Source organism: Manacus candei, unplaced genomic scaffold (assembly GCF_025592945.1).
Source record: "Manacus candei isolate 608988 ecotype Guabito, Panama unplaced genomic scaffold, ASM2559294v1 h1tg000017l, whole genome shotgun sequence".
Classification (NCBI taxonomy): Eukaryota; Metazoa; Chordata; class Aves; order Passeriformes; family Pipridae; genus Manacus; species Manacus candei.
Window position 1 is genome coordinate 12,462,053 of NW_026138065.1, and position 14,045 is coordinate 12,476,097.

At 35.8% G+C, this 14,045-nt stretch overlaps 1 protein-coding gene across 3 annotated transcripts in view; it reads left to right on the plus strand.

Moving 5' to 3' along the window:
• DNAH8 (dynein axonemal heavy chain 8) overlaps positions 1-7,369 on the plus strand; it is a 125,778-nt gene extending 118,409 nt beyond the window's left edge. For 2 of the 3 annotated variants that reach the window (XM_051783439.1, XM_051783442.1), the window contains 5 exons: positions 1,727-1,883; positions 2,405-2,557; positions 2,651-2,840; positions 6,181-6,302; positions 6,781-7,369. In XM_051783439.1, the coding sequence (XP_051639399.1) occupies positions 1,727-1,883; positions 2,405-2,557; positions 2,651-2,840; positions 6,181-6,302; positions 6,781-7,068 (910 nt within the window). In that variant the 3' untranslated portion in view covers positions 7,069-7,369. The remainder of the gene's footprint in view (positions 1-1,726; positions 1,884-2,404; positions 2,558-2,650; positions 2,841-6,180; positions 6,303-6,780) is intronic. The other variant, XM_051783440.1, reaches the window with a different exon arrangement.
• The last annotated feature ends 6,676 nt before the right edge of the window (positions 7,370-14,045 follow it).

The following is a 14,045-nucleotide window of genomic DNA, read 5'->3' on the forward strand; positions in this document are numbered from 1 at the left end:
TCTCCTCTTCAGAAGATTCTTACCTTGTGTCATTCAAGAAAGAAATATTGCTAACCTTTGATTCTGTTACTTTAATGTTATTTTTCAAAATCTGTTCTCTCCTTTTCCCCAAAGTTTTTCTTTTTAAAATTGTTTCTATTTTTGTTTAGACTCAGAGAAAGACTATTTTTATAATTCTGTAATATATTATAATTTAATTGATGTAATAATTGGGGAACCTATTCCTTCTACATAAAATAGCCCAATAGCAGTACTGGAAGAACAGTACTCACAGTATGAAGAGGAAGGTGCACATCTCTCTTATCACTACTTGTTAAATAAGCAAGACACAGACAAAGGTTACAGCCACCAGTATGTCATCCAAATTAGCAATGAAGTCACGAGTCCAAGAGAAATTTTATTTTATCTTTGCCGCTCATATGTGGTCTTGAATAAATCTTTCATTCTTTAAATGGGGCCATAAATTGAAAAAAAGATTGAGAGTTTTGAGTCTAAAGTCAAGGGTTGTAAAAAATCATTAAAGCCCTACCATTCCTACATTTAGAAGCGGAAATTATATTCTCTGTGAAGCAAACTCCCAGTAGTATTTCTTCTGCGTTTCTGATTTATAGTTTTTATAATTGCATTCACAAAAAAATTTAGTTTAACTACTGTGGTATGTAGCTTCTTTAGTTTTGTGATACTATCTCCAAAGCTTAGATGCTTTAGAAGTTCACATGTTCTATCCTTGGTTTCATGTCTTATGTAATTAGGTATGACAAAGTAATAGAAGGAATGGGTGTTGTATGAAAGTTGAAAAGTAAAACTGACATGCAAAACTATGCTTTGAATCAGTGTAAATTTATGTCCTATGCCAGACTCAGGATGTATGTTCCCTGTGTACCTGTCCATAAGGTAAAAGTAGGTATTGCTAGTACTCCAGTATCTGTTTTCTTTCTTATTGCTTCTCATAGGTCTACACCACTGGATAGCACTGTAACAAAAATACTCCTATAATTCTGCTTGTATTGAAGGATTGACGTGATCTACTATTTTTTATCATCCAATGCTACACAAATTTAGTTCACTTTTTTTGTACTGAATCAGAACATAAATTTACATTAGCACTGCCCGAGCTTCATTATGGAACACAATGTTTCAACCTGCAGTGCTATAAATCTAGCAACTCTTATCATTAATCTGGAAATACTTCAAAGCAGAATGAATTTACTAATTAATAAAGGGGCAGCTTGCAGAGTTATACCTCCACCTTTTCCTTCTTCTGTATTTCACTTTTAAGAAGTAGCTGAGGGAAATATTGTTTCTTTTTATGAAATTTTTGTTGCTTCTTCCCAACAAACAGTTATTTAGAAGTTCTTATCAGAAACATGCCATTTTCTTCCCTTCCCTCAGAATCTCTAGAAATGTTGTGATAGATTTTTCTGCCACCTCACAATCTCAGTTTGCAGATCTCCTTCTTATCCCTCAATTAGAAAAACATCAACTGTATAACAGGGTGTGTAGAGGGAAGTTCATACCATTTACAGCCATGGAAAATCAAACATTGTTCATGATTAATGTGTTAAACTTGTTGCAGAATGCCAAGGAAAACAATTTTGTGCGAGTTTTGATTTGACTTTATGACACTCTATGTTTTTTCTCAACTTGCAGGTTGTGTGTTCTACAAAGTTATGACTAAGTATTAAAAAATCCTATGTAATTTATAACATATTTCTTATCCTCTCAGATACCAAAGAAATACATCAGCTGATGTTTTAGATACTATTACCAATATTCAGCCTAAAGAAAGTGGAGGAGGATCTGGAGAAACTCGTGAATCAGTTGTTTATCGTTTAGCTGAAGACATGCTAGAGAAACTTCCTCCAGATTACATACCTCATGAGGCAAGCTAATTTTAGTTTTGTCTTACTGTTCTTTCTGTTGAGTTTTCACATAAGACATTCCAAAAAAGAAACACTGAACTGTAACGAAAGGTCATATAGCTAGTAGCAGATTCAAGTAAGGAACCAACAATATTATTTCTGTCAGTATGAATTGGTATGAGGCTTTGCTATTTAAAATCAAGGCATCTAACAATTGATCATGCGGATATGTCATGGATACTATGCTTGGACTTCCAAATCTACTTGTGAAAACACAGGAAAAAATCAGTCTTTGCTTTTTGTGCAGCAGTCCCCTGGGCCTTCTGGGTGAAGTCATATTCTAGCAAAATCATGTGTAATTGGGTAGTATCGGACAAAAAAATAAAAACTGCAACAGTTTTAAGGGGATAAATTTTAATTGAATAATATACAGATCTAATATTTATTTTTCTGAACACACCGAAAGTTAGGATGTTGCATACGACAACAGCATTTCAACAATTTAGACTTAACTAAATTCCTTCTGTGCTTTTATATTTTAGGTCAAAGCTCGTTTAGTTAAAATGGGGCACCTTAACTCTATGAATATTTTTCTACGTCAAGAAATTGACCGCATGCAGAAGGTGATCACCATCGTCCGCAACAGTCTGAATGACCTGAAATTAGCCATAGAGGGAACTATTGTTATGAGTGAGGCAAGTAAAGCATATTTACTACATATGGAATGTTGTGTTTTAAACTATTACCTTGATTGCTTTACTTTGGATATTATTATTTCATTGCTTTAGAATTTAAGAGATGCACTTGACAACATGTATGATGCTCGAATTCCTCAAGTATGGAAAAGAGTATCTTGGGATTCTTCCACACTTGGCTTCTGGTTTACTGAACTTTTGGAAAGAAATGCTCAATTGTCTACTTGGATATTTCATGGAAGACCAAATGTGTTTTGGATAACTGGATTCTTTAATCCACAAGGTAAGGGTACTGAAAGGACTTGAATAGTAATGTATGTAATAATAATTTAATGATTATACTACATATTTCATTTAATATTACATGTAGAAAAGATATTTTCATTGCTGCCAGAATATGTTATAGAAGCCAAAAGACAAATGGGTTCAGAAAAGAGATTAGATAAAGTCTCGGGAAACAGGTCCAATGGTAGCCATAAACATGATTGCCCAAACTTGACCTTTGAGTTGTGAGGTCCCTAAACTCCAGATTGCCAGAATCTGGAACAACATAGAAGGGAAAGGATTTATGTGTCATTTTGCCTGATGTAATATTATTTCACTAAGCATCTGCCTTTGTCTAGTGTCAGAGACAGAATGCTTGTACAAGTGGTCTCCAAGTGGAGAGCAGTGACAGCGGCATTCCTCTGGGGTTGGAACTGGGACTGGTGCTAACATCTTTGTCAGCAACATGGACATGAGATTGAGTGCACCCTCAGCAAGTTTGCTGACAACACCAAGACCTGTGATGCAGTTGACATGCTGGAGGGGAGGGATGCCAGTCAGAGGGACCTGGACAGGCTGGAGAGGTGGGCCTGTGTGAACACTGTGAGGTTAACAAGGCCAAGTGCAATGTTGGGGCAAGCACAAGCACAAGTACAGGCTGGGTGGAGAAGATATTGAGGCCAACTCTGAGGAAATGGACTTGGGGGTGTTAGTTGATGAGTTCAGCATGACTTGGCAATGTGCACTTGCAGCCCAGAAGGCCAACCATGTCCTGGGCTGCATCAAAATAAACATGGTCAGCAGATCAAGGGAGGTGATTCTGTTCCTCTACTCCACTCTTGTGAATTCCCACCTAGAGTGCTGCATCCAGCTGTAGGGGCCCCAACATAGAAAGGATGTGGACCTGCTGGAGCAAGTCCAGAGGAGGGCCACAAAGACGATTGGAGGGCTGGAGGCTAAGAGAGTTGGGGCCATTCAGCCTGGAGGAGGAGGCTCTGGGGGCAACCTTTATAGCACCTTCCAGTACCTAAACAGGGCTACAAGAGAGATGGAAAGGGACTTTTCACAACTACATTTAGTGATAGGACAAGGGGGAACTGATTTAAACTGAAAAATGGTAAGTTTAGAATAGATATGACAAAATTCTTTACTGTGATGGGGTGAGACACTGAAACAGGTTGCCCAGAGAAGCGTGGATGCTCCACTCCTGGCAGTATTCAAGACCAGGTTGGATGGGACCTGGTCTAGAGTAATTCTGGATTTTGTTTGTTTGGGTTTTTTGTTTGTTTGTGTTTTGTTTGTTTGTGGTTTTGTTTTTTGGGTTTTTTTGGGGGTTTTATCTATTTGTTTGGGGTTTTTTTGGTGGCTCTGCCTTTGGCAGAGGAGTTGGAACTTGATGATCTTTAAGGTGCCTTTCAACCCAAACCATGCTATGTGATTCTATGGTATTTTAATCAGACCCACAAATGCAGATTTTATATTACAAGAAGGAAAACGTAGTTAATAAATAAAATAACTTGTCTTGTTGACATTATATCATGATATACAGCTTCTAAAGAAAGTATACTTAATGATAAGGAGTTGGACTTCATGATCCTTGTGGGTCCCTTCCAACTCAGAATATTCAGTGACTCTTTGATTCTGTGATAATTTTCCAGCTTTTAAAGAAAATATTATTTGTGGTTCAAACTGTTTAACTTATTCCAAACTGTAAATTGCAAGAGCTTTAATCTAGAACAAGATGTTACAGTAGAAACAAAATGACTTTTTACAGTACAGTAAGAGCACAGGAACAACAAACAACCTCATCAGGGACGTGGTCGAATCCCCATTGCTGAAGGTTCTCAAGATGTAATTGGACAGAGTGCTAGATAATCTTATCTAGTCTCCCTTTCCCGTGAAAGGTTGGACCAGGTGGTCTCTCAACGTGGACTGTTCTGTGATTCTATGAATGTGCAACAGTACCAGCATTTATAGCAGTTATCTATCTTTCACAGGGAATCATCAAAATGTAGTTTTCAATGTTCCCATTTCACAGGTTATTTCATGAATAGGTTGTTCAAATTCATCAAAGATATGCTGCAAAGTACAAGTAAACATTATCTGTCATTATCTGTTATAGCTTGATATATTTATCATTTAGAGGAAGGAGGAAGAAAAATAAATTTTAGCCATCTTCATGAGTAAAAAACCCCATTACTTTATTAGGTGTGTATTCATAGAAGAATCTCATTTATCCTACATAACTGTCTAAACAAAATTCTTGTGAGAAACTTCTGTGTAACAGCTATGAGTTGGTTTTTTAATTAGGATTAAACTCTGAAATTCTTGAATATTTTATGAGTTACCTTTGCCTTGTGATGCTTTTGTTCCTACTGGGCTTCCTGTGACCGGGACTGTAGAAAGTAGTAATATCAAAGTTTTTTTTAGAGTCACTCTCATAAACAGTTGAGGTGCCTGGAGCACATCCAAATTATCATTAAAAGATGGTATTGAGATGCCAGTCAAAACATCACTCCATTTGTAACATAAATGGCACAGCTGGTAAGCACACTGATCTCTGGTGATTCGAGAGCAGCACTCATGCTGTAAGATAACGGACCAAATTCTTTTGACCAAAGGAAACGTTTAGCCTAATAGCCAACAAACCTGAGACACGGAGAGTCTCTAATATTACTATTGCTTCAACATCTGTGTTCAAAAAAAAGAGTAGTCCTGCAGCTGGAGAGAGGTCTGCTAAGTGCAAAAGGTGTGCTATGGGTAGGGTTGAAGTAAATATAGTTATTGTAATCATAATACTGCTCACCAGGAAATTCGCTCTAAAATGTGCAGTTCTCTATTTTAACTTCTCTTTCTTTATCTCTACCTCTTTATGACAATTCCAAGTAGTTCTTCATCTGGTAGCCTAAAATAGCAGCTACTGAGTTTTTAGTGACTCCATTGACATCTTCTGACACACATAGAAACAACCAGGTATTTGCTACTAGTGTTTCTATTTTTGTAGCTTTTTCTTTTATAACACATCCAAACCTCTTTGCTGCTCAGTTTCTTGTCATCTTGTGCTTAAACTATTCAGCCCTTTACCTCTAAAGACTAATTTAATTTAAAAAAGGGAAAAAAACCCCACAAAAGTATGTGCCATTTAAAAATCTTTTTCTCGGTGTAATGCATTCTATACCACTTTTGTCATTTGTTCCTATTTTGGTCCCAAAGCAATATTTCTATCTTAACCAGGGTGCTTTTTTTCAATAGAATTCTGACTATAAGTTCAATGCAGAAACATGCTTGTAACCAAATAAGATAATTTTTTTTTTTGATCATGTGAGATAAATACTAAATCTCTGGCTTAATTTCTCAAGGATTCCTGACAGCAATGAAACAAGAGGCAACTCGAGCACATAAAGACTGGGCTTTAGATAAAGTCGCAGTACATAACGAGGTGCTAAAGCAAACCAGAGAAGAAATCACAGCACCTCCTCCTGTATGTATGCCATGCAGAGATGTTTCAATATTAATTTTGGTATTTAGTTTATATTATGTACCATTGAGTCGTTTTGGATTGATAGAGGGCAAAGTTACTCTTGCCTTCACCTTGCTGTTTTTGCATAGAAGACAAATACTAAGTATGAAGATTTTATTTTCTTAAGCTAGAAAAAATATTTTTTTAAAACAACTATCTAATTGTACCACTTTTTAATTTTTTTTCTTTATAGTAATCTTTAGATGAAATTTTGTAGGATATAGACTTTGTTAAACAACTTTTATTACCATCCATTTCAGCAGCATTATTTTCTGAAAAAGGATGATATTATAGTTTAAGATTAAATAGTTAGAAAAGATTCCATGTTAGATATTTTTTACTATAAAATATATATTCCTTTTAATGGTTTAAGACAATACCTCATTTTAGAAAACAGATGTTTTATTTCATGTGGTGTATCTGCTTACCCTTCACACAGGAAGGAGTATACATCTATGGGCTCTACTTGGAAGGTGCAGGCTGGGAGAAACGAAGAAGCATTCTCGTTGAATCTACACCAAAGGTTCTTTTTGTCCAGCTGCCTGTGCTGCATATGTTTGCTGTTGATTCAACCAAACCTAGGGATCCCAGGCTCTATGTTTGTCCTCTTTACAAAAAACCCATGAGGACAGATTTGAACTATATTACAGAGGTCTATTTAAAGACAGTAAAGTCTCCAGACCACTGGATATTGAGAGGAGTGGCTCTTCTGTGTGACATCAAGTAAGCTGTTCTTCATACCAGAACAGAAATGGAATATATGACACAGGTCACAAATTATATGTGTAATTCTTCTACTGCTTTGTTTTGGTGGCTATTTGTCATTATACTAGAAATTTCATTTCAGTCTTGGCTTACTGATTTTTTTCTCTGCTTTCTGTAAATTCAGTTTGCCTTGGCTATTTGTTGATAGTCTTAAAGTAAAGTTTTCCAAGTAAGTTCACTGATTGTAGTCTTTGATATTTCTACTGTATTACTTAAAAAGGAAATAATACAATTAATGTCAAATAAAATGGTGTTAAACCTTAAAAAAGAAAAACTTTGATTTCTCACATTCTTTCACATATACAGCTTTTAGCTTGTGTTTCAATGACATATGATGACAACAGAAGACAATAGAACATAACAAAATTTAAAATCTCTTAGATGCAAATTTAAATTCCTGGATTCTGCATGATACACACATTATTTTCTTTGAGCCTTGAGGAAACTTTAGGACAGAAAAATGTATTTGATCCATATTTTTCACTTGGGCTTTCTCAGGGCTTACTTGTTCTTGTTACACTATCTAGATTAAGCAAAATTACACTAGAAATATTTGTGTCTGGAATATCTGACAGAGACCACCAGTATGTTCTCTGTCAAGTTTAGCTGTGTGGGAACAGCTACAGAAGTAGAACAGTTCCAACTACTTAACATGGATTTTTTAAAATTAAAATAGAGAACCAGATTATATACAATTTTGTCTGCATTTCATTTTAGCTATAAAATACAGGTTGCAGTCCTTGAAATGGCTATCATAGCATTATTCTGTGATGATCCTAACCATGAATTTTCCAGACATAGTAATAAACTAATTCTACTTATCTAATACTTAACAAGATACGCAGTCTACACTATCTCTTTAATAATCTGAGAAAAGTTTCTTCCTTCAGACAGCTTTATTTGGTAATATGGTTTTTCACTTACACCCCATGATTCCTTTTGCTGTTCAAGAGTGTTCAAATGCATCTGCTGTGGCAAAGTGCAGCTACTACTTGAATACCTGGTTATCTGGTGGGATGGTAAAAGTTTCTTCCTCAAGTTAGAATCCTGTGGCTTTCTGCTAGAGGTCACCATCCCAGGATATCCACTTGCAGAAAGTCTATGGCATACAGAAAATTGCAATATATAGACACAAAATCATGAGCAGAGTAAGAAAAAGAAAGATCTCCAAATGCAATTAAGTAAATCATTTCTTCTCTCTAGACTTAGGTCCAAATACAAGAAACCAGCTAAGGTGTTAGATAACTTTTACGATTTCTTTGTATTTTTAAAAGTTTTATCACAGAACTACACCTGCAAAGAAGGAAAAAAAAAAATCTAAGTTTGCAACTACAAGAGATTTTGCTCCAAGTAATGAAAATATTGATGACAGTATTTGTGGTGAGTTGACCAGCAGCTAAGTACCTGCCCAGTTTCTTGCCCCTTGCTGTCCTGCCCCAGAGGACGGGGGAAAGAATTGCAAGAACAGAAGCTGAAAACACGGGGGTCAAGATGAAGACAGTTTAATAAGTGAAGCAAAGCTGCACACACAAGCAAATAAAATTAAGGAATTTATTTACTCCTTCCCACTGGCAGCAGATGTTTAGCCACTTTCTGGAAAGAGCTTCTGCACACATAATGGTTACTGGGTAAGACAGATTCATAAGAACAAATGTATCTCCCAACCTTCTCCCTTCCCCAAGTCTCTGGTGCTGAACATGGCATCAAATTGTATGAAATATCCCTTTGGACAGTTTGGGTCAGTTGCTCTGGCTTTTTCCTCTCCCATATTCTTGCACATTCCCAGTCTAATCACTGTGGGGGCTGAGGGGGAAAATGTTCACATCCCAAAACCAGCACAATAACTATAATGTATTAATTCAAGTGAAAGTCTGTAGAGGAAAACAGCAGGGAAAGTGCAAATTAATGTGCTGAGGTTATACAATTTACACGGAAGATGATTTTATTCTCCATCTAATATAGTATCAATAGAGATGAATTGTTATCTCAGTTATATCATATATGGCAGCAGATTCTTGACAGCATCTCTTTCTTCCGTTTGTCAGAGTCCAGTCACCACTTCCCATCTTTTCTGAGCCTGTCTAGGGGCTTGTTCCATTCTCTTTCCTCAATACCATGTAGTAGCTCACTACTCCCAGGTTACAGTGAATGTTAATTTCCATATAGCTTTGCAGTTAATTTATGGAAATAATCTGTGTTTTGTGACAACACAATCTACTACTATGTATTAGAAGACTTTTTTTTTTCTGCACGCTTTAAGAATATTTATGAAGTATTTTCATATGCTGGTTATATGTGGGATAGTATTCTTACACTTAATTTGTTTACAGCCAGCTCTTCAAACATTTAGTGAGGTGCAGTTAATTAGTTGAATCTCCACAAGTCATTCTTTCCAGTTATCATAATCCATAGGAATTAAAGACCTCCAGTCAAGACTTCACTCTCAGGAATTCTCTATACCTTCAGGATGTTGTAATAAGCATTCAAATTCCTAAATTACTCTAACACAGTTACTTTTTTGCAAGTAACTAAACAAATTAACTTTCTGAACTTTTTTATGCTCATTTACTATTCAAGTTACTGCTGTTCAAGTTGTGAGACAGTATTGTGCTGCCTGAATTGCCAAAGACAGGAATACCATGTCAGCAAAACACAAATATTTAAGATGGTTAAAAAAAGACAAATACTTGAAATATGATATTTAACTAGTCTCTATGAGAGAAAACCCAACTCAGGAAGATCTGTGCTTGAGAATGTAAAGAACATGTCCAGAACTAGCATCCACAGTGTGTATTTTTCTTTCCTCCCTTGGTGGAACTGTCACACAGAAGGACTTTCCTCTGATTTTCAGAGGTAAGTTCAAGCAGGTCTGAGACAAGAGAAGGCACACTCTTTCCTGCTGCTTTAGAGTGGACACATTAATTGGGAGTCATTGATCTGCTAGTATGTCAGGATACTCACTTTTAACAGACGTGTTTGTTCTTGGGTGATGATTCATAAAAAGCCTGGAGCATGGCTGTGCGCTAAGGTCTTATGTAAAAATGGCTAAGAATTAATAAAACCTATGGAAAAGAGCTGGCAAATGGTGGGAGGGGGGGATTTATCTTCTGTTCAGGTTTCTAAATCTCATAAAACCACTGATTGGAATGAGCTTGTTCCAAGAAGGTAACATTTCAGCTAAGTTTTAACCTAAAAGGTTTATTAATTCCAAAGAATCATTTTCTTCATCTACAGCCCCTGTTTCTGCCTCTAGATTCTGGTCAGTTGTAACTAAAATTTATTGAGAATATTCACAGTTTACGGAAAAACCTACCATTTTCTTAATCAGTAATCTCATTCATTGATCGTATCTATTCTTAGTATTTAAACTAGGTCATTGTATTTTGATAGTCTGGAAAAATATCTGTCAGCAGTATATAAGTGTATTTCTGTCAACGCAAATATCAAATGTATGGAAATATTTCTGCTGATTTTTTAAATACTTGAGTGTAATTGCATAACTATGACCAGTCTCTCATTCATATTTCTTTGGAAGCCACGGGTATTATTTATACTCCTAGTACACATATCACAAACACTAAACAAAACATCGTAAGATTGGTGCCTGTATATGCACCACACAAGCGGGGTATTTCTGAGGCAGGTCCAGTTGTATAAAAGCCAAACCCTCATGCCTTTTCTAATGATTAACACTGCATTCAGAGCACAAAGAGGCATGCATACATTAACTCTTAGACATCCAGGAAATTTTTTTTTTAACTTAGCAACAGTCCATGATAAAGGTCAAATCGAGAAACAGACTTTGGAAATAGAAATACCACATAATTCTTACGTAGGAAATATTATGATGGGAAATAAGGCACTGCTAACATGTATGACTTACTTCTATGCCTCTTTATTTCCATTACAATTTCTAATTTATTCAATATAAATATATGCTAATAATGTCACTGGGGACATCTGAACAGTCTCTGACTTACTGCATTGACAATTTAACAGAGGAATGACTCAACCAAGGTATTCGGTAGTTTGATGACTAGCAGTTAAGGACTATCCAGAAGTATAAGACCCAATTAACCAATTTTGACTATCTTCACATTCCCAGATGCCAAAAAGGACTAGTAGTTGTGTTCTGCCAGTTAAAAACTCTAGTTTTGGGAATTTAATTTAATTCTTACCTTGCTGATAGATCTGAAAATTTGCCTTATGTTTTTGTATCCTTTATTATTAAAGAAGATACTCTTCTCAGCCTTCCTATGAGGTTCAATCTTTATCAAAATTATTTTGTAATTTCTCACAAATACTGATTTCTCATCCAAAAATCATGCTCAATGTCAGTGCCAACATTTACCTTAATTAACATATAGTTACCCATATTTTCTTCCTAAGTCTCATTCAGCTCCAGGCATATGTCATTCCACTCTCTGGACATTAGGAAAACACTACCTTTTCTTCTTTCCAGGACAAAATGACACACCTGAAGTTAAAGAATTTCCTTTTTGAGTCCTTGCCTTTCCCCCCATTCGCGTCCCAACTCTTGGACTTTCCTTGTGGATTTGCAACTTCAAATGTCTTACAGTATCAACAGGCTGTCTTCTTCAATTCACCTTATGCTTCGTTTTCCAAAGCAATCATGGCAGCATGTCTTAACAGGTAAACTGTCTGCAGCTTCTTGTATATATTCACTAATCAGTAATTCCCCCTACCAGTGTTTACATGTTTATGTTTGATATTCAGATTAGTCAAGTGGTTGCTCAAAAGGTTAGCTAATTAAAACTCCTAATATTAGTTTCTCAAAGTCTTTGGCAAAATGGCAAAGCAGGATTTCTGTGACCGGACAGTCAAAGACAGAATGATTATTTGCCTTACAGACACAGTAATTACAGATAACTGCCCTTCATCCTTGCAGCTTCAGATGACTTATGAGCAGGCTGCTGTATAGCAATGGAAATGAATGATGGTTAGGGTCACCCTCTCTTTTTGGGGAGATATTTATGATGTGACAAGCTAAAGCCTCAAAGAAACCGTGATTAGCAGTTTGTGATCTCCTCACTGGGCACATGAGTACAAAAAGTAAAATTACTTAAATGTAAATAGCCATATAAACGTAAATGAAAACTATTAAACCTGCGTACTTACGGTCTACAGAATTTAATCCAAACAGTACCCTTCTCTCTCTCTTTAGTCATAGCCACAATAGCATATGGGAAACACAAGAAACAGGTTCCCAATCTCACTCATTCGTCTGGGGAATATTTTGATACGGAATGCTAGACTATGAAGTTTTGTTTCTCAAGGGACACATCCTGTCCCTCTTCAAATGTTATTTTTCTCAAAAATCTATCAGATACTGCAGACAAGCAACTAAATGCTTGTCTCAGCATTTGGGAAGCATTTTACCAAGGGGATACAGGTCCTACCTACTAGGAATCTAGCAGCACAGTAGACATAAGTTATATCTCTTTCTTTGGAAAAGGCCAATATTATGATCACTGCAAAAGATGCATATCAAGGAAGTTTTCCTTTTCTGTATTGATGTTTCCCTTGGTGGGAAAATATTGAATGGAGTGATTTCCAAATAACTTCCCCACTGGAAAAAGTTACCACTACAAAAAGAAGGAGACGGGAGAGTAATACTTCTGACAGTTTTACTTAATAAAGAATAATTTGACTTCTCTTTTTCTCCTTTGTTCTGTGATTCATAGCCTCCTACTTTCTTGTGAAAAATGAAGAGAGCAAGAGAATTTCTTACAATCATTTCCATTGTGCTAGCATCTTTTCATTTGTTCATCCTAGCAGTCTTCTATAGTCCAGAATACAATTCTTAACAAACATTTTTGAACACAGGATTTTTAATCAGGAAATTTTAATTAGGAATTGGGGATTTTGGTAGAAAATTCAAACTGTAATAAAGTTATTTTCTATTATATTACATGACTGCAAATAGCCTTGACACTTCTATACTTCTAAGAATCTTAAATACAGGAATGTTGGGTCACATTCAGACACAGAGACATACAAATCCTTTGACAAAACTTTATGGAAAAGATTGAAATCAATTTCTTCTTTATAAGACAGAGAATCTAAGCTTTATATTGAAATGAAATAGCTATCTAAATCATTCCCTCCATATAATCATTACACAGAATAAATTCCAGAAGGCAGCTGGGTTCTAAAAGTAGGTACAACTATTTCAGTTAATTATATAGTTTACAAAACTTTAGTTTAAAAAAAATTATATTTGCACTCATTTCTTTGTTGTCATCAAGAAATATATAGCCCAAAGTGTACAAGCCATATTATCTGAGAGTTGAAAAATGGAGCTGTCCATTTCGATCAAGCACTGTTCTCATATATTTACATAAACCCAGTCTCTTATGTCTGGAACTGCAATCTAGTAACTCTTTATGTTCATTCATTCTGAGTCTGCATCTACAATTATGGAAGGGTGGGTCATTTCAACCCCTGCATTCCAGCCCTGTGCAGTCACCATGAGACATTTCATGTACTGAGCACAGTATCCTGCATGTGGGCACGTAACTTAACTAACAAGAATAATAAATGCTTATAAGCACTAAATTAAAAATAATGAGATTCAATGCAAAATGTGTACTTATGGCCAGTAACCAGAAGAAATGCTCCTGCTTCCTAATGCTCTTTTAAAACATTGAAAAGTTTTGTACATGGATCTGTCACATAACTATTTGCTGTAGCCATGTTCTGATTCAGAATACTCTAAGATCATTTTGAGTTTTACCCAAAGTTCAGGTTTCAAGGTGTAATTTATGTGATTTAGTTTCTCCAAATATGTAGGAGTATATATAGCTCCAAGGCAAGATGACGTCCTTTCTAAACACCAATAGGTGCTTGTAATCACAGTTGTGGCTTATATGTTTGTAACTCTCATTTGCATAATCCTGCTCAGAGATACCTTTTTTT